We start from the raw sequence: 19,522 nt of genomic DNA, 5'->3' as shown, positions 1-19,522 counted from the left end.
TGGACATTCATTCAAGCCCTCGATCAAGTGTGAGTGAAGAGTTATTGAATAGAAGTTACTTCCATAGAGGTACTTGATGATATAAATAAATAAATAAAGAAAGAAAGTAATTCTCAATATCCCAACCACCTCCCAGTACTATGGGAGGTTCGCTTAAGCTAATAAACTACAACAACAGGGACAAGTGACAGGGCAAGATGTTAAAATCAGTCAAAGGATGGATGGTAGCTATTTATTTGGCAATCTCCCCCCCATCCCCATTTTTCTTCATTTGATGGTACCAGGGTTTGAATTCAGGGCTTTGAGTTTGGTAGGCAGGCACTCTACCATTACAGCCATGTCTCTAGCCCTTCTTTTTTACTTTATAGTTGTTTTCTGCATAGGGTCTTGAATTTTTCCCCAGGATTGGGAACAGATCTTGATCTTCCCATATATTCCACTTGCATAGCTAGGATTATTTTGTTGATGTGGGGGTCTTGCTAATGATTTTTTTTTTTTGCCCTGGCTGGTCAAAAACCATGATTCTCCTGATCGTTACCCTATAGAATAAGCTATAGGGTGAATGTTTGATGTACAAATTTCACCATTGTGTTACCAAGTAATTTAATATACTGTTTTCTAACTTGTTGAATGAAGGTAATGATAAAAGTAAAAAGTAGGGGCGGGAATTTGGCCTAGTAGTTAAAGTGCTTGCCTAGCATGCATGAAGACCCGGGTTCAATTCCTTGGTACCACATACATAGAAAAAAGCTGGAAGTGGTGCTGAGGCTCAAGTGGTAGAGTTCTAGCCTTGAGAAAGTCCAAGGACAGTGCTCAGGCCCTGAGCTCAAGCCCAGGACTGGCAAAAAAAAAAAAAAAAAAAAAAAAGTAAAAAGTAGTGGTACGTCCTGTCACACTGTAAATTAATATTAGACTTGTCCCCTGGACAGGGAGAAGGCACCCTGTTAGTATTTGCAGCAGTTTCTTAAGCCTGGTACAAAGTGTGAAATGACTGTCAACATAAATTAAAACAATACTTCTAATCAGAACTTAATTGGAGACATAATGTCAAACATTTGACATTTATTGCCAACTAAATGGGTTTTTTCCTACCTTTTTAAATTTTGTTCTTTTGAGGTTTTTTTTGAGACATGGTTTTGCTGTGTAGTCCAGGTAGGACTTCTTCTTCAGCCAATGAGATAACAGGCCACTACATCTGGTTTCAAGTGTTTTCCTAAGATACTGGGGTTTGAATTCGGGGCTACTACTTGAACCACACCCTTCAGCCTATAGTGTTCCATGTTTTTAAATGTGAATAGAGCCTTATAGCCAAATCTGAGGATTCTCCTTTTTTGTCTGTTATACATTCAAATGTTTTACACTAGCATATAAGCAAATAGCTCATACTTCTGTAGTACTTTTAAAATCTTTCCTTTCAACTTAATCTGGATATCTATCAAACCGTTCCAATTTCCTAGTCTTGTAGCCATTGTTAAACATGAGAAAACTGTCCAAGAAAATTGCACATATGTAACTTTAAATGATCATTTGCAAAAGTTTAGTAGACAGAGTCATTTCATAGGAACTCTACTATTACGATATTCTTACAAACAGTCTGTTTCTTTGTATTCTTGTTATTTAACTGTTTGACACAAAGTTTTTTTGTTTGTTTGTTTGTTTTTAAAGAAATACGTACCTTTAAGTAATTTTTAAAGACTTTAGCATCAGGCTGCTGAAGTGCTTGACAAAACTCCTGGGGTGGGAATGGGGTGAAGAAGAAAGGAAAGAAAGAGGATCAATATGTTTGCATTAATAAATAAAACCCACAGTGTATGCGCCCCACAAAAAAAAAAAAAACTGATGAAAAACAAGACTTCCACCTTAGCCACTTTTACATGTACAGTAAGTGCAGTAGTGCTATCCATGCAAAGCATATTTCTAGAGATTTTTTTTTTCATCTCGCAGAACTGAAATTCTATACCCGTTAGAACATAAAGCCTGTGAAAAAGAAAAACTGAAGTTTCTTTATAATTATCTTTTTTGGGGGATAGGTGGGTCAATAATGGGGCTTGAAATCAGGGCCTGGGTACTTTCTCTGAGCTTTTTTGCTCAAAGCTAGTGTGCTACCACTTTGAGCCACAATGCTACATCTTGGTTTTCTGATGGTTTAATTGGAGACACAAGTCTCACAGGCTTGGCTGGGAATGTAGCTTAGTGGTACAGTGCTGGTCTAGCATGCATGAAGCCCTGGGTTCAATTCCTTAGTACCACATAAACAAAAAAAGGCTGGAAGTGGTACTGTGGCTTAAATGGTAGCAGGCTAGCCTTGAGCAAAAAGAAGCTGAGGGATAACACCCAGACCCTTGAGTTCAAGCTCCAGGACTGGCTTTGACCCACAATCCTTAGCTCTGTCTCCTGAGTAGCTAGGATTACAGGTATGAGCCAGCAGCCGGTTCAAGCTGGGGCTTGAATCCTGAGCCTGGGCTCTGTCCCCGAGCTTCCTTTTGCTCAAGCCTACCACTCAACCTCTTTGAGCCACAGTGCCACACTTCAGCTTTTCTGGTGGTTAAATGGAGATTTCCTGCCTGGGCTGACTTCGAACCTCTTGAACCTCAGATCTCAGCCTCTGGAGTAGCCCTTGAACTCTGAGCGTGAGCTCTGTCCCTGAGTTTCTTCTGACCAGTTCCAGCTTTTTCCAAGTAATTTATTGCAGATAAGAGACTCACAAGACTTCCTGCCTGGGCTAGCTTTGAACTGTGATCCTCAGATCTCAACCTGCTGAGTAGCTAGTAGCAGCTACCAGAGCCCAGCTCTTTATTGTTATCTTTAAAAACAGAATGATAGACTTGAGCAATATCCTGGAACATTTTTCACTCCAGGCAGTGTTCTACCACCTGAACCACAGCTCTACTGACTTTTGGAATTTTATTGAGGGTAAGAGAATCACAGACTTTCCTGCCTAGACTTGCTTCAAACTGCAGTCCTCAGATCTCGGCCTCCCGAATAGCTAGGATATAGTGAGCCACCAGTGCCTGGCCCACTATAAGAACTTTTTAGAGCACTGTTGCTTTTCTTCCAGTGCTGGACACGGAACTCAGAGCCTTACATATGCAAACCAAGCAGTCTTACTAGTTACACCTTCAGACCAAAAAAACTTAAAATCATAGTTGAAACACCTGGCACTAAAATGTTCTCAACTGTCCAAAAGAATCCAAATTTAAGAAATGGTGCCTAGACAAATTAGGGTGAGGTCTTCCTTGAGTAGTGGCCTTTCCCACACTCTTGTCTCTCCTTCCTGCTCACTCACTATTATGCCCAGGAAGAGGAAGTACAGATCACTAGAGGTCAGCAATTTGAATGATGGTGAACTACAAAACATGCAGGAAACTGAGCACAAACACTAAAACAATTCATGATCTCAACATGGCTCAAATGTCATTAAAAAAAAAAGTATAGATCAGGATACTTATAAATATGGTACCATCAGCCTTTATATGATTCTGTTTAGATAGTGGAAGGCGGGTACAAGTGGATGTAGAGATCAAGAGCAAAAAGTTGATCACAGAGCTACCAAAAGAGAGACAGTAGAAGAGAACGAGGACACTCTCAAAAAACAAGTGGGGGAGAAAGCTGCTCATGTTGGCCTTAAAGTATTTCTGTGCGAATAGGAATTCCAATATGAATGAAAGGGTGAGTGTCCTACTCAGGACCCAAGGAGATGACAGGGAACTATGACTGAAATCTAGGCACTCTTGGGAGGAATAATATTCTATGTGATAAAATAACCAACTTGTCTATTAAGCACAAGGCACCAACTTCAAACTTCAGTATAGCTAAAAGAAAACAAATAAGAGTCAGGCACTGGTGGATCATGCTTGCAATCCTACTTACTCAGGAGGCTGAGATCTGAGGATGGAAGTTCAAAGCCAGTCCAGGCAGGAAAATCTATGAGATTCATCTCCAATAAATCACCAGAAAACCAGACTGTGGCTGAAATTAGTATAGCACTAGTCTTGAGCAGAAAATCTAAGGGATAGTGTCCAGGATCTGAGTTCAAGCTCTATGACTGACCAAAAACAAACAACAACAAAACCCAACCAACCAACCAAAAAAAAACAAAACACAAATAAATCTAGAAAACAGGAGCTAGGTGTAGTGGTACACATTTGCACACGGAGTCTGAAGGAAAATTCAGTAATTTTGAAAGTAACCTACAATACATCTCAAAAGAAAACAACAAAATAAACAACAACAAAAAATTCCCAATTGCAGAAAAGATATAGTTTGTGAAGATACATAGAAATTGGAGCCTCTGGACACTGTTGATGCAAATTGAGCAGCTGAAATGAAAAAAAGCATGATTCTTCTCCTTTCTCCTTCCCTTCTCTCTTGTCTCCTTTCTTTTTTTTTCTGTGCCTAAATTCAAACTGATAAACTATTGGGAAGGAAAAAAAAAGTACGCACATACAACGGAATGCTGTCTTTTTACAAAAGTAAAATGAAACTAAGCCAACGAATCAAAACACTGTTGAAGAAATCTTAGAATATACACAACCTTATTAAGCTCCATGTGCTATTAGACACAAATCTTCAGATTTCTTTTTTTCTGGTGTGTTAAGAACCAATCCCCCCACCTCCCATTATTTTGACAAGCCAGGCAAGGTCTTTAACACTGAGCAACCCCTCCAGCAAAAAAATACATTGTATTGCTTACAGTTCCCTTAACAGTCTAGGAAAGACTGCTCAAGATTTAGAATCATTTTGGAATATTTAAAATGCATAAAATGGAATACTGCAGAATTGAAAAGGAAAGTAATTACCAAACTGGAGAGTAGTGATAGAACTTATCCCTTAGTAGGTGACAGTATAGTGACATTATCTAGTAACTCATAACTTCGATAGTGATATGTATAAACAACACTTCAAGGTATCTGTAGAAACTTATGTCATATAAAAATATCTGTATTTTCTGGACTGGGGAGTTTGGCCTAGTAGTAGAGTGCTTGCCTAGCATGCATGGAAGACCGGAGTTCAATTCCTCCTTATCACATACATAGAAAAGCTGGAAGTAAGTGGTAGAGAGGAAAGCCCAATCAGTGTCCAGGCCCTGAGTTCAAGCCCCAGTACTGGCCAAAAAAAAAAAATCTGTAATTTCTACTAGACAAAATAATAGCAGTATGACTACTACTGCTGTGATCTGTAATTCACACAATGGTAAATTAAATTTCTGGTACAGGTTAGAATAAATAAAACCATATATATATATCCCATTCAACTGAAGTATGGTCTCCTGGCTACTAAAATACTCCGTTTTGTTTCTTGTTGCCACTATTGGAGCTTGAATTCAGGGCTTTGTGCTCTTGCCTGGCTTTTTTTGATCAAGGAATGCATTTTACCACTTAAGCCATACTTCTCCATTGGGCTTTGTGCTAATTAACTGAAGGTAAGAGTGTCTTAGATTTAGCTACCTGAGTAGGCTTTGAAGCAGGAACCTCAGATCTTAGCCTCCTAAATAGCTAGGCCCTAGCACCTGGTACTATATCAAGTACTCTTGATATAAAATAAAATAAAATATCAAGGAGAATGCAATTTGGCTCTTTCTATGCCAGTCCAGGGAGTTGCTAGGGCCTTGGTGGTATACCTAAACTTGTTGCTCAAAGTTAATATTCTACCACTTGAGACACTGCTCAATTTCCATTTTTTTGATGGTTAATTTGAGGTAAGAGTCTCATGGACTTTCCTGCCAGGACTAGCTTTTAACTGCAATCCTCAGATCTCAACCTCTTGAAGTAGCTAGGATTACGGCCATGAGCTACCAGCTCCTCCTGACTCAATATGATTTTCTTGCACTAAAATTTAAAGTATATACTCCCATTGATTTAATTAAATTAAGGTCTAAATTTACCAGGAAAGCTCTTACCTGAATTATTTCTGGAGCTACTTGCAAGGAAGGCAGATATTCTTGTTGAAGATACTGAACACATTCTGGACCCTGAGATTAGGAGATACTTACAGTCAAGTTATTTTCTTTTTAGATATTAATAACACTTAGAAACTGGAACACCGCACACGCGCACACACAAGTGCGCACCCCCCCATCTCCCTCCTCCTTCCCCCTTTAATGGCAATAGATTATCAAGAACAAAGACTCTAGAAACAGACTGCCTTGATTTGAAGCCTGGTTATCTTAGAACCTATTTCTCCATCAAAAAACTGAGATTAGTAGGAGTTGAGGACATAGCTAAGTAAAGAAGTTCTTGTGGATCATAGCCAAGCCTGGGTCTGTCTTCAACACAGGAAGAAAAAAGTGGTTATTATGAAAATTTGATGAATTAAGAAGCATAAAGTCTAGCATTTGCTATTTAATATTATGACTAGTGTTGAGTGCTGCTAAAGATTGTTTCTAAATCCAAGTCACAAAGGTGGAACCTTCCATGCACTGGAAAGGGACAACAAAGACAGGTGCTCCTGTCAGTCTTCCACTGAGAAGATGGTAGAGGTCTGTGGGATGGAGGGAAGGCTCAAGTGGGGAGCAGTGCCATGATAATGACTATCTTTAGAAACTAAAGTACAAGCAAATGAGGAACAAAATATGTTAGAAAACAATAGTTCTAAAAGCACACCTTTTGTTTTCCATTCAATAAGGAGTTTAGTAGCCAGAATAATGAGGAAACCAAGAACCAAGAAGATAGGGACTTGCCTGTTTACAACTGATTAAACTTTTAGTAACAAGCACTTAAGAGTCACCAAACTTGAGGACTGAGAGTTTTGCCTAGTGGTAGAGTGCTTGCCTAGCATGCACAAGGAAAAGCTTTCAGGAATGTGAGTCAAACGCAATTTAAACCATACCAAAGTTTATATGAGAATAAAAGAACATAGACCACAAATCTTACCCGTTTGAGATGAATTGTTTTCAGTGTCACAGCACACTCAGATAGAGCCTGTGAAAGACAAGAAATTTAATATTGTCAATTTTTGGTTGCTAATCCAACTTTTTGCTTTCCTGGCCAATGCAGGAAAAATATGTGCATAAGTTAATGTTTCCTTGCAAACAAAGGAATGGAAGACAGATGGTACATAATACACAGGGCAGGAAGAGAAAAAATACCTGCATATTAATATAATAAATTATAATTACAAAACTTAGCTTTAACTAGTTTGTGGAGAATTGAGAAATTGAGAGTGATTTAGAAAAGGAGAACAATTAGTAAGGTAAGATTCTGAGAAGCTATCATGTGAAGATCACTTGATGCTCTTAATAAGAGGAAAAAGTAACAGGAAAGGCCAAAGTCAATAAAGCACTCCCATTTAAATCATTCAATAAAAAATTGAAACATAATCATCAAGCATTAAAAAAAAACATTGTTAATATAATCTATAAAAGATAGCAGGAATTTACCAATACGGTTTGTGCATCTGCCAGGTCAAAGGTTTGTTTTAAGGGTGCCAGGAAACACGCAGGGACAATGTGCTTATAAACAAAATCTGCAAATCCCACTGGTCCATCTTTACCTCCTGTCAAGAGAATTCAAATTTTCATAATGTATAAAAGAATGTCAATTCAACATGAAGAAAAATCTAAGTCCTACTTCCCACCCATGTTTGGACTAAATATTTTGAAACAAGAGAGGAAATGGAGGTTTAAAAAGAAACATTATCAGGCTGTGTGCAGGTTGTAGCTCAGTGGCAAAATGCACAACTAACATGCTTGATTACCAGCATCAAAAGAAAAAAAAAATTACCCCAGAGTTCCACCAGCTTTGAGAGAATGATAAAACAGGTTTTCTGTGCAATTGGATCCGGATAGTCAACTGCTCCTTGAATAATGGTAAACAGCACTTGTTCTACATTTTCAGCGCCTGGAGAGAAAAACAACAAAAAAAAAACCTAGTATAGTTGCAACACACACATACACACACCTAAAAAGACAACCTGAAACTTCATTTCATATACAGTAACAAGTCAAAGAGTATTTACTAAGTTGATTAAAAAAACAACAAAAACCCTTGATCTTTATTAACTAGGCATCTGAATTTTAAGTGCTTAACAGTCAATATTCCCTTTATATAATGCCCAGTGGTGTTTTTTTTTTTTTTTTTTTGGTAGGTCATGAGGCTTGAACTTGGCCTGGGCGCTGTCCCTGAGCTCTTCAGCTCAAGGCTACCACCCTACCCTTGAGCCAAGCCCCACTTCCCATTTTCTAAAGGTTAATTGGAGATAAGAGTCTCAGGTCCTTTTGTGCTCAGGGTGGCTTTGAACCTTGATCCTCAGATTTCAGCCTCCTGAGTAGCCAGTGTACTTTTTACGTAACAGAATTTTCTACACTGATCTATACAGTCCTGCCTGTTTTTCTCTTATTTAATGCTTTCTTTCTTTCTTTTTGTGCAGGTCCTAGGGCTTGAAGACAGGGCCTAGGCAATGTAGCTGAGCTTTATCACCCAAGGCTTGCCCTCTATCATTTCAACCACAGCTCTACCTCTGGCTGTTTTGCTGGTTACTTGGTGATAAGAGTCTCATGAACTTTCCTGTCTGGGCTGGCTTCAAATCACAATCCTCAAATCTTAAGTTTTTTGAGTAGTTAGGGTTACACATGAGCCACTGGCACCTAGTTCTTATCTGTTTTTGAATTTTGAGATGGCAATTTGGCCACACAACAGTATTATAAAAGAATAATGGCATTGCATTATATGTATGTGTTGTAATAAAAGAGTATTAATAAAGAGAAACTGAACAAAAATTAATTTTAAGGTACTTTACATGAAAACAATTCTATGCTAAGCCTAAAATAATGAATTGTTCTTAGAAGCCAACATACAACTACTTCAGAATTTCATGTCTACCTCTACTCTCCCTGTTCATGTGCATGTTACTACTGTGGCAAGAACTTAAGCAGACAAAAATAGACCTGGCAGGCATTCCCACCTTGATTTGCTATAACCTCACTCATTCCGCTGCCAGTGACTGTTTGTAGGAAGGCAAAGTAACTCCTCCGCAACATTTGCTTCTCTAAAGCTGCTGACTGGTCATTCTCTTCTGCTGGTCGGCGCAGCACTTCAAAAATTGCATGAAGCAGGGGCATAAACATCTGTTGTAAAAATGGGGATACCTGTATCTGAAATAAAAAACAATTTTATTACACCTCATAAATGAGTATTAAAATTAATGTGGAAAGGAATTTTATGTAAAACCTTTTTTTTCAGGAGGATATTTTAATTCAGTTAGCAATTGTCAATTTGTAGGTTTGAAAAGGAGAATCCAAAGGTGTAACTCCCTTGAACAACTCAAAGTATTGTTTTATCAAAACACCAGGAAGCTGTAAAGTATTTCGGGGTAGATACAGTAATGGATAGAAGACAGTGAGCAAATATACATCATGTTAAAAACTGAACTTTGTAACTTGAGGGTAGGGATGGGAGGAAAGTGTGTGTGTGTGTGTGTGTGTGTGTGTGTGTGTGTCTGTGTGTGTGTGTGTGTGTGAGACAAAGCATTATACCTATAACCTGACTTATGGAATCGGTAACCTTTTTGTACAATTACTTGAGATATATATTGCCAGTCCTGGGGCTTGAACTTAGGGCCTGGACACTGTCATTTGGGCTTTCTAAAGGCCAGTGGCTCTACCACCTGAGCCAAATCACTAATTTCAGATTTTTTGTGTATGTTACCAAAGAATAGAACCCAGGGCTTTGTGCATGCTAGGCGAGCACTCTACCACTAGGCCACCATGCTCCTGGCCCATAAAATTTTTTTCTTAAAGTTACATGCTATATAACAAACATATAGTGAGTAAATGAAACGAGACATTAAATTCTACCCTCAGTTTAAGATGCTGGTTAAAACTGTATTCATAAAAAGACTACCATGGAGTATTTTCAAATTTAAATCCTAAGAAATGAATTTTATTACTAAATTATAGCCTTTGAACAAATTCCTCAACCTCTCTGTATCTCTTTTTTTCATATAGATAAAATTTTTACCTCCAGTGCTTGTTATGAGGATCAAATTATATTGTGCAAAAGAAGTTTGGAGCAGATGTTCAGTTTAAACCCTACTTCTTTACTCCCTCCTTTCCTCCCTTCCAGTGCAGGGTCCTGGGCTTGAACTCAAAGCCCAAAGCTTACTGTTTGCTTATTTTGCTCACAGTAACTCCACACCACTTTTCACGAGTTAATTGGGTCTCAGAACTTTTAGGCCTGGGATTGCTTCAAATAGCAAGCCTTCAATCTCAGCCTAAGTATGTAGGATCACCAATGTCAACCACTGTACCCAGCAATGTTAGCCTTTTATTACCAAGTGTACACCTGGATTAAATTTCTCTGTGTAGGGCCGGGAGTATGGCCTAGTGGTTAAAGTGCTTGCCTAGCATGCATGAAGACCCGGGTTCGATTCCTCGGTACCACATACATAGAAAAAAGCTGGAAGTGGTGCTGAGGCTCAAGTGGTAGAGCTACAGCCTTGAGAAAACCCAAGGACAGTGCTCAGGCTCTGAGCTCAAGCCCAGGACTGGCAAAAAAAAAAAAAAAAATTTCTCTGTGTATAAAACTGGCTTTAGTATACCGAGTTGCTTTTCATTCCTACTTGTACTTCCTCATGTCACTAGGGGTGACAGGTGCACATCACCATGCCCAGCTATTGGTAGGAATGGGAGGGAGTGCTGTGGACTTCTTTTGTTCTTGAACCATTACCCCTCAAGTAGCTAGGATTACTGGCTTGAGCAACCCTAAGTAACTTCACTACTGTTTAAAATGTACTTTCCTGGGGCTGGGAGTTTGGCCTAGTTGTAGAGTGCTTGCCTAGCATGCATGAAGACCCAGGTTCAATTCCTCAGTACCACATACATAGAAAAAAAAAAGCCAGAAGCGGTGCTGAGGCTCAAGTGGTAGAGCTCTAGCCTTGAGAAAGTCCAAGGACAGTGCTCAGGCCCTGAGCTCAAGCCCAGGACTGGCAAAAAAAAAAAAAAAAAAAAAAAAGAAAGAAAAAAGTACTTTCCTTAGCTTTTTCTACTACAGTGGGTAGATAGTGAGGTTTTATTAAAATATCTAGTAAGTGTGATCTATGTAACAGACAGGGTGCTAGATATTGGGGGGGGGAGTGGTAACAGAAATTTACAAAATCCGTGATCCATGTCCTCATATAACTCACTAAAAAAATTTTAAAACATGCCTGTAGATAAATCCAACCAAGTTTTCAGTCAGAGAGGAGTGTTTAAGTCAGAAGAGTCTTAGGTTTGTGGTACCTTAAATTTGGCCGTAATCTGGTTGATAAGAGGAATGAATTCCTGGAGATCTTTTGCTTCACAATCTTTGAGCATGTGTTCTGAGGCAGATGGAATAAATGGAAGAACTTCTTCTTCTAGGCAAATAATCATTCGATGAAGGAAAGTTCGAACTCCACTTCTAAGGATGTCCTTTTGTAAAGGACAACTGAGGGCTGGCAAGAATGTCTGTAAACAGTCCAGATAAACTTCGGAACAGCCACATTGTTTTACAGTCTGCTTGTTGCTGAATGCTTTGCTGGTTCGACTAGATTAACCAAAACATACACAACCAGATTTAGTTTTACTTTAAGTTTATGGATTTTTCAAAAGCAGCAAATCAGTTAAATGAAAAAACTAAGAACTTAACAATTTCTTACATCTCCAACTAATATGGTTGCTTCCTGATATTGCTTCCATAACAAACTGCTGAAAGCAAATTAAACCAATGAGATGTAATGTAACTCCCTAATAAAAATTTTGATAGTATACAGAAAAGTGATGCCCTTTTGTTTGTATTAGACAAATTACCCATTTAAACTTAGAAAACACTTTCCAGAATCAAGTTACTTATATAACTTGCCTCAGATCTTGCTCTAAGTTATTCTACAGGAATTTTTTTTATGTTGGTCGTGGGACTTGAACTCTTGGACCTGAAGTTGTCCAAAAGCTCTTCAGCTCAAGGCTACCGCCCTACCTCTGGAACCACAGCACCATTTCCAGTTTTCTGATGATTAATTGGAGATAAGAGTCTCCTGGATGGGGCCGGGAGTTTGGCCTAGTGGTAGAGTGCTTGCCTAGCATGACCCAGGTTCGATTCCTAGGTACCACATACATAGAGAAAGAAGCTGGAAGTGGTGCTGAAGCTCAAGTGTAAAGCTCTAGCCTTGAGAAAGTCCAAGGACAGTGCTCAGGCCCTGAGCTCAAGCCCAGCACTAGCAAAAAAAAAAAAAAAAAAAAGTCTCCTGGACTTTAGTACGGGCACTTTATTACCCGGGCTGGGTTTGAACCTTGATCCTCAGATCTCAGCCTCCCAAGTAGTTAGGATTATAGGCCACCACTCCCAGAATCTACAAGAAAATTTTTTCTGCATAATTTATAAGTAATTATCACTATAATTTTCACTTTGTTCTGTTAATAAAAAGTATACAAAGCGCTGAAGGAGTGGTTCAAAAGCAAAGCACCTGCCTACCAAATAAAAAATATGGGCACAGGAAAAGCTGGCTGCTTAGGTGATCATAAGAAACAATGCAGCAGCTTAAGAGATGTTTCAGGACCTTCTTCTTAAGGTACCAAGACTAACCCAAGGGGTAGTGTTGAATTATTATCAAGCAGATCTAGCATGAAGCCCTGAGTACAAAACTCAGTACCATATTCATTGGCATATGAACATTTCAGCTATCATACTTAAATACACAACTGATTTATTTTTACAAAGACAGAGAAGTTTTAGACAACACATAAAGGGGAAAAAATGCAATAGTTTGTGTTTATTCCTTAGCTAAATCTAATTAATGGGCCTATAAGAGGAAGGTTTTTAGGCCATTCTCTGAACAAAACAGTTATGTCTATCCCCAAAGACCTAAGTTCTGCTGTACATAGACACATTTTACAATCATAATTGAAAGTACACTCACCTCGCAAATCCAACAGCATGGTTGAGACAGTCTGCTAGAGATGCCTGCCTTTCTTCATCTTGTGCCAGCATCAATTTTTCTAACAGAATCTTAAACTTCTCCATTAGTGGAGTCAACAGATTCCTCATTAATGCTTGTTTCCTTTCTGCAGGATATTCACTATTAACAATCAGCACTCCAGCTGTCTCATAAATAAACAGCTGATCATCACTGCTCAGTAAGGACTGGTAGCCATTTTCCTGTAATGAAACATCATTTCATTGATTCATTTACTTTTTCAGTTTCTTTCATTTAATCACAATAAGCAGATGAGGGAAAGGAGATACATTCCATCATACCAACCTACAGATTATTTACAAAAGCTTATTCTCTTCCCAAACCCACATAATGCAAAGAATGGAAGGTTAAAAATGTGTGCATAGCATGCAGAAAGACCTTAGTTCTATTCCCAGCCCCTGCCTCCCCCGCCAAATTAAAACAAAAACCTTCACAACACACATATACCCACATATGTAACACTACCAGTTAACAGAATATTTTGAGAATAATACTGACAAAGAATATGTGAAGCCAGGAGAGGTGGCTCACGCCCGTAATCCTAGCTACTCAGGAGGCTGAGATCTGAGAATCTTGGTTCAAAGCCAGACTGGGCACTAAAGTCCGAGAGACTCTTGTCTCAATAAACCACAAGAAAACGGAAGTGGGGCTGTGGCTCCACGGTAGGGCAGTAGCCTTGAGCTGAAGACCTCAGAACAGTGCCCAGGCCCAGAGTTAAAGCCCAATGACTCCCCCCACCCCCAAAAGAAATTGATTTGTCTACAAGCAAAATTTCCCTATCTTGGTCAATTTTTGTTAACAGATCTTTTAATTTTTAAATATATGCTTACAGAGAGGCTTAGAAAGAGAAGTAAAAAAATTACTAAGCCTTTTCTTTGAAAATTAAGAAATTATATAAAATCCTAGTTTGGCAGGGTGTGGTAGCTCATGCCTGTAATCCTAGCTACTCAGAAGGCTGAGATCTGAAGATTATTTAAAAAAAAAACTTAGTTTAAAAAGAATTATAAACTATGTGGTAATTTTATTATAAAAGAAATATCTATCCATTGAAAAAATGATGTCCTTTGAAAGAAATTTCCCATTTAAAACAACTGAAGAACTGAGCTCTAGTGTCTCACAGTTCAAAGCCAGCTTGGGAAGAAAGTTTAAATTTTGGTCAGGTGCTGGTAACTCACACCTGTAATCCTAGCTACTCAGGAGGCTGAGATCTGAGGATTGTGGTTCAAAGCCATCCCAGGCACAAAAGGACTTGAGACTCTTACTACCAATTAATCACTAGAAAATGAGAAGTGGGACTGTGACTTAAGGAGTAGGGCAGTAGCCTTCAGCTGAAGAGCTCAGGGGCCGCGCCCAGGCCCAGAATTCAAGCCCCATGACTGGAGAAAAAAAATTCTTCATATCCCCAGTTGGAAAAAGGAAGAATGCCCACAAAGATGAAGGTTAATGGCATATGTGATTTCAATGGCATTTAGGGAAGATACCTGACAATGATAGATACTTACAGGTGGAGACAGGGCTAATAAATCCTGTATTCTGTTCAAAATATCTTCAATGAAAGGATTCATTTGTTTACTAAATAAAGAGGATTGGGGGGGGGAATCACAAATCAGTGATTATGCTCAAAAATTGTGCAAATATCAAACTCCTGTTAGAACTAATGAAAAAGTCAATTCTAGGACAGCCACATCTGATTATTAAGACTAGCTGTAATTTTTTTAAAATTCCCTCTATCTGTTACAATCTTATAACTCTTATAGTAATTAGTTCTATTGGAAAATGGTATTAGTAAAGAACATAACAAAACAGACTGTGACAAAGCATGTGCCTAACAAATTTGAAAAGAAATCACCAGTTACTGCTGAATAAAGGACCTGGCAATGAAGTAAAAGAAGTCATAACAAAATACAAACACATCTGGGGCCGGAGCTTAGCCTAGGGGTAGAGTGCTTGCTTAGCATGCACGAAGACTCGGCTTCCATTCCTAGATATCACATACATAGAAAACAGCTGGGAGTGGTGCTGAGGCTCAAATGGTAGAGGTCTAGCCTTGAGAAAGCTCAAGGACAGTGCTCATGCTGAGCTCAAGCCCAGGACTGGCAAAAAAACAAAAACATCTGTGACTGGGAGCTTGGTTTATTGGTAGAGTGCTTGCCTAGCATGCACAAAGACCCAGGTTTGATTCCTCAGTACCACATACATAGAAAAAAGCCTAAGTCGGGGCCGGGAGTTTGGCCTAGTGGTAGAGTGCCTGCCTAGCATGCACGAAGACCCGGGTTCGATTTCTCGGTACCACATACACAGGAAAAAGCTGGAAGTGGTGCTGAGGCTCAAGTGGTAAGAGCTCTAGCCTTGAGAAATCCCAAGGACAGAGCTCAGTCCCTGAGCTCAAGCGCAGGACTAGCAAAAAGAAAAAGAAAAAAAGACAAAAGCTTAAGTCTAAGGACAGTGCTCAGGCCCTGAGCTCAAGTCCAGGACTGGCATGAGAAAAAAAAAAAAAAAAGAAGTGAGACCTTTAGTCAAAACAATGCTCTGCACCTAATTAATAAAAATATTCAAAGAATATCAAAAAACAAAGCAATCAAAAAAACACATCTTAGTAAAGAAACCACATCTTAGAACAGAAAAAAAATCACACTACTGCCAGCCTTTTAAAAAAGTTTATATATCTATTTTATAGTTGTAAAAAAAGAACCGTATATATAATAGCTGCAGTTTTATACTTACTTTAGAGACTTGACAAATCTAGAAAACAGGTAAGCAGTTCTGCTTCGTACTTTAGCACTAGAATGTCGCAGGCCCCTGTGATCTAAGAAAGCCATCTAAAGGAACAAACATAGTTTTAGTATTTCTACTATTATTAGAACTTTCTATTCTCTTGCTGTATTTTTGTTAACATCCAATTTTACTTAGTAGGATATTCAATATCAGAGAGCAAGAATACACAGTAATTTTACACTACACACAAATGGGCTCTTAAGGACTTGTTTTAAACTTTTGACTCTGAGAAAAGTTATAGAAAACAGAATTAAGTATTATATGGTGATAAGCTAAAATATACAGTGAAAAGCATATACTTACTAGCACATATGGAATGTGTTGAGGTTCAACTGTGAAAAATTTTTCATATCTAACAACTGTTTCAAAGAACTCCAATGTCACAGACGTATGCTGATAGGAACTGACTCCTGATGTTACCAACTGGAATGGAAAGAAAGTAAGAAGCCTATTCTTATTTATTGCATTATCAAAATCCCAGTATAAACTAAGCGTTAGCAATTAATGAACTCCCCTTAGCTTATAGTATAAGCAAAATTATGTTCAAAATAATCTTCAGTATACTTACAGTTCGCATCATATCCTGCAAAGCACTAGCTTTTGAAACATCACCTGAGAAGTGAGCACCATGAGATACTGGAAGAGCTTCTGCCAACATATACAGCAATCTTATTGCTACTTCAACTTCCATAAACCGTGTAGTCTGCCAGTTCCTAACAAGGTAAAACATAAAAAAGATAGAAACCTATTTTTGTTGTTGTTGTTGGTCATGGGACTTGAACTCTGGGCCTGAGCCTTATCCCTGAGCATTTCAGCTCAAGGCTTCCACTTTGCCCCTTGAGACACGTGCACTTCTGGTTTTCCGGTAATTGGAGATAAGAGTCTCAGGGACTTTTTAGGGCTGGGCTGGATTTAAACTGCAAGCCTCAAATATCAATCTCTTGAGTAGCTAGGATTATAGGTGTGAGCCATGGTGCCCAGCTAATAAATGTAATTTTTAAAATACAACTAATGATACACAAGGGACTAACACACCATCAAAACCCTCTTTAATGATTAAAAAGCCACACTACTCATTAATTTCACCAACCCATATTATTTATATCATAAAAGGGAAAAGACCAAAATAAGAGTTAAAAAGTTTCCAGAGGTTTGTAAATAATAGGTTAATAAGTCAAATGAAGCATTAATTTTGAACCATCAGCAAGAATCAAAGGAAAAAAGTGGGTACAATACAGAAACAATGAAACTTACTGCAATGTAGAACTAAAAACTCTGCGAACAGAAGCCAGCAGTAACTCTGGTGACACTTGAGCAAGTCTGTCCAACAGTAACTTCAGTTGTTTTCTATATTCTACAAACATGGCTTCATCTTCACCCTAAAACACAGGTTAAAAAAGTCATCCTTCAATAAATTTGATACCAGGAGTTTGACCTACAGTGCTTGCCTAGCACGCACAAAGACCTGGGTTTGATTTCTCAGTACCATATACATAGAAAAGGCCAAAAGTGGGGGTGTGGCTCAAGTGGTAGGGCTCTAGCCTTGAGAAAACCCAAGGACTGAGTTCAGTCCCTGCGTCAAGCCCCAAGACTGGCACACATGCGTGTGATATGCACACAAAACACACACACACACACACACACACACACACACCTACCTTTAGACTACAGTAGTGGCACTGGGCTAAAGCTACCTTCAACTACAGAATGAGTGAAAAGCCAGCCTTGCCCTTACCTAAAAATACCAGGATTTATTTTGGAAAGTTAAGATCTTAAAATATTTTTGTAGTTTCTGAATTTATAAATTTCTTTTGATTGTTCATCTCTATATAGGAACAATCTCTGCTTAGTACCTTTTGCCTTCCTTTTCACATAATTGTTTACACAGCCCTAGCCCTCAAAGTCTACTGACAGAAATAGCAGGAGGATGTGTTAACATTGACAGTATAGAGCTATGAGTTCACATCTGTCTTTGATACTTCCACTATCTTTTTTATTTACCTTTAACCTCAAAACGTGGTAATAATATATGACTGGAGATATAAAGTATTAGATGCTAAGTTCATTGTGTTCATCTTTATTACTATTATCCTTTTACAGACCAAGGGTTCTAAATTCTTGAACTGAAAAATAATATACTTCACCATATCTAAATAGCAAGTGACATGACTGAAATTCCAGGAAGTACCTGGCAGCCCTTTTGCCAGATAAGAAGCTGACTTCACAACTCTGGAAAAGACTTTTAACTAAAACAAATCCAGTAAGTTAAGCCAATGTTCTACCATTCCCGACCGATTGATTACCGAGGCCTAATGATTGGGCCACAAGTCACCAATTCTATTAAATATGAAGTTAGATATAATTATGAATAACAGTCACTATTTCACTCAGTTAAATGCCATAAAGTAGATTTCATCTGTGTGATCCTGGGGATTGAACTTTTCTTTTTGTGAGCCTTGTGCATGGTAGGCAAGCATTCTATCTACCACTAAGCTATAGTCCTAGCTCAACAAAATTATGAATGTATGTAGGTGTATTTATAGTATATATACAATATATAGTATGGATGTATGTATCAATGATTTGCTTGCTTGATTGAACTCAGTGCCTGGCTCAAGGCTCCAAAGGGTTTTCTTTTGTTTTTGTTTTTGTTTTTGTTTTTTTTTGCCAGTCCTGGGCTTGGGCTCAGGGCCTGAGCACTGTCCTTGGACTTTCTCAATGCTAGCACTCTACCACTTGAGCCTCAGCACCACTTCCGGCTTTTTTCTATGTATGTGGTACCAAGGAATCAAACCCGGGTCTTCGTGCATGCTAGGCAAGCACTCCACCACTAAGCCAAACTCCTGGCCCTACAAAATGTTTTTTTGAAAGGATTGTTAATCTAGGTGCTGGTGGCTCACACCTATAATCCTAACTACTCATAAGGCCTAGACCTGGAGGATCTTGGTTCAGAGCCAACCTCAACAGAAAAGATTTTGAGAACCTATTTATTAGCCAACAAAATTTCAGAGTTAAGGCCAGGTCCATATATGGTAGAGTGCCAGCCATGAATAAGAAAGCTGAGTAAGATCAAAAGGCACTGTATTCAAACCCTGATTCAAGCACCAAACAAAACATAAAAAGTTCAAGACTAAAGGAAGAGTTCTAGGGCCGCGAGTTTGGCCTAGTGGTAGAGTGCTTGCCGAGCATGCATGAAGACCCGGGTTTGATTCCTCGGTACCACATACATAGAAAAGGCCAGAACAGGTTCTGTGGCTCAAGTGGTAGAACACTAACCTTGAGGAAAGCTCAAGGACAGTGCTCAGGCCCTGAGTTCAGTCCCCAGGACTAGCAAAAAATAAAACAATAAAAGAAGAGTTCTATAATTGTAACAAAGACAGACACCATCATAAACCAAACTATATCAATTTCCAAACGCTATTTTTTATTTTAAAGGGTACCAAATGATAAAAATGGAAAGCATTACTTTGATATAAGGAAGCAATTAAAGTAAAATGAATTTCTTTTTGAGTGCTTGCCTAGCATGCACGGAGACCCGGGTTCGATTCCTCGGTACCACATACATAGAAAAAAGCCGGAAGTGGTGCTGAGGCTCAAGTGGTAGAGCTCTAGCCTTGAGAAAGTCCAAGGACAGTGTTCAGGCCCTGAGCTCAAGCCCAGGACTGGCAAAAAAAAAAAAAAAAAAAAAAAAAGAATTTCTTTTTGAAGCAAAACTTCTTACCTCATTTTCAAAGTTATATTCTTCATCATAAGTCAATTTTTTCATAACGGCCAACATGATTGCCTAAAATTAAGAAAAAATGCTTTTGTTAACCACTTT

General features: G+C 38.6%; 1 protein-coding gene across 1 annotated transcript in view; it reads right to left on the bottom strand.

Moving 5' to 3' along the window:
* The window catches only part of Xpot (exportin for tRNA), a 43,678-nt gene that overhangs the window by 2,692 nt on the left and 21,464 nt on the right, over window positions 1-19,522 (bottom strand). Inside the window, exons 11-24 of the mRNA XM_090327965.1 lie at window positions 19,424-19,486; window positions 16,957-17,081; window positions 16,271-16,415; window positions 16,006-16,125; window positions 15,652-15,746; window positions 14,430-14,499; window positions 12,871-13,109; window positions 11,216-11,501; window positions 8,902-9,091; window positions 7,722-7,838; window positions 7,379-7,494; window positions 6,873-6,920; window positions 5,900-5,971; window positions 1,676-1,732 (exon numbers count right to left, since the gene is read on the bottom strand). Of these exons, the coding sequence (XP_090184091.1) occupies window positions 1,676-1,732; window positions 5,900-5,971; window positions 6,873-6,920; window positions 7,379-7,494; window positions 7,722-7,838; window positions 8,902-9,091; window positions 11,216-11,501; window positions 12,871-13,109; window positions 14,430-14,499; window positions 15,652-15,746; window positions 16,006-16,125; window positions 16,271-16,415; window positions 16,957-17,081; window positions 19,424-19,486 (1,743 nt within the window). The remainder of the gene's footprint in view (window positions 1-1,675; window positions 1,733-5,899; window positions 5,972-6,872; window positions 6,921-7,378; window positions 7,495-7,721; window positions 7,839-8,901; window positions 9,092-11,215; window positions 11,502-12,870; window positions 13,110-14,429; window positions 14,500-15,651; window positions 15,747-16,005; window positions 16,126-16,270; window positions 16,416-16,956; window positions 17,082-19,423; window positions 19,487-19,522) is intronic.

This window comes from Megascapheus bottae, chromosome 2 (genome assembly GCF_031878675.1).
Source record: "Megascapheus bottae isolate mThoBot1 chromosome 2, mThoBot2.hap1, whole genome shotgun sequence".
In the NCBI taxonomy this organism is placed as follows: Eukaryota; Metazoa; Chordata; class Mammalia; order Rodentia; family Geomyidae; genus Megascapheus; species Megascapheus bottae.
The sequence above is the reverse complement of the archived record's forward strand: the minus strand, read 5'-3'. Positions and strand labels throughout refer to the sequence as shown.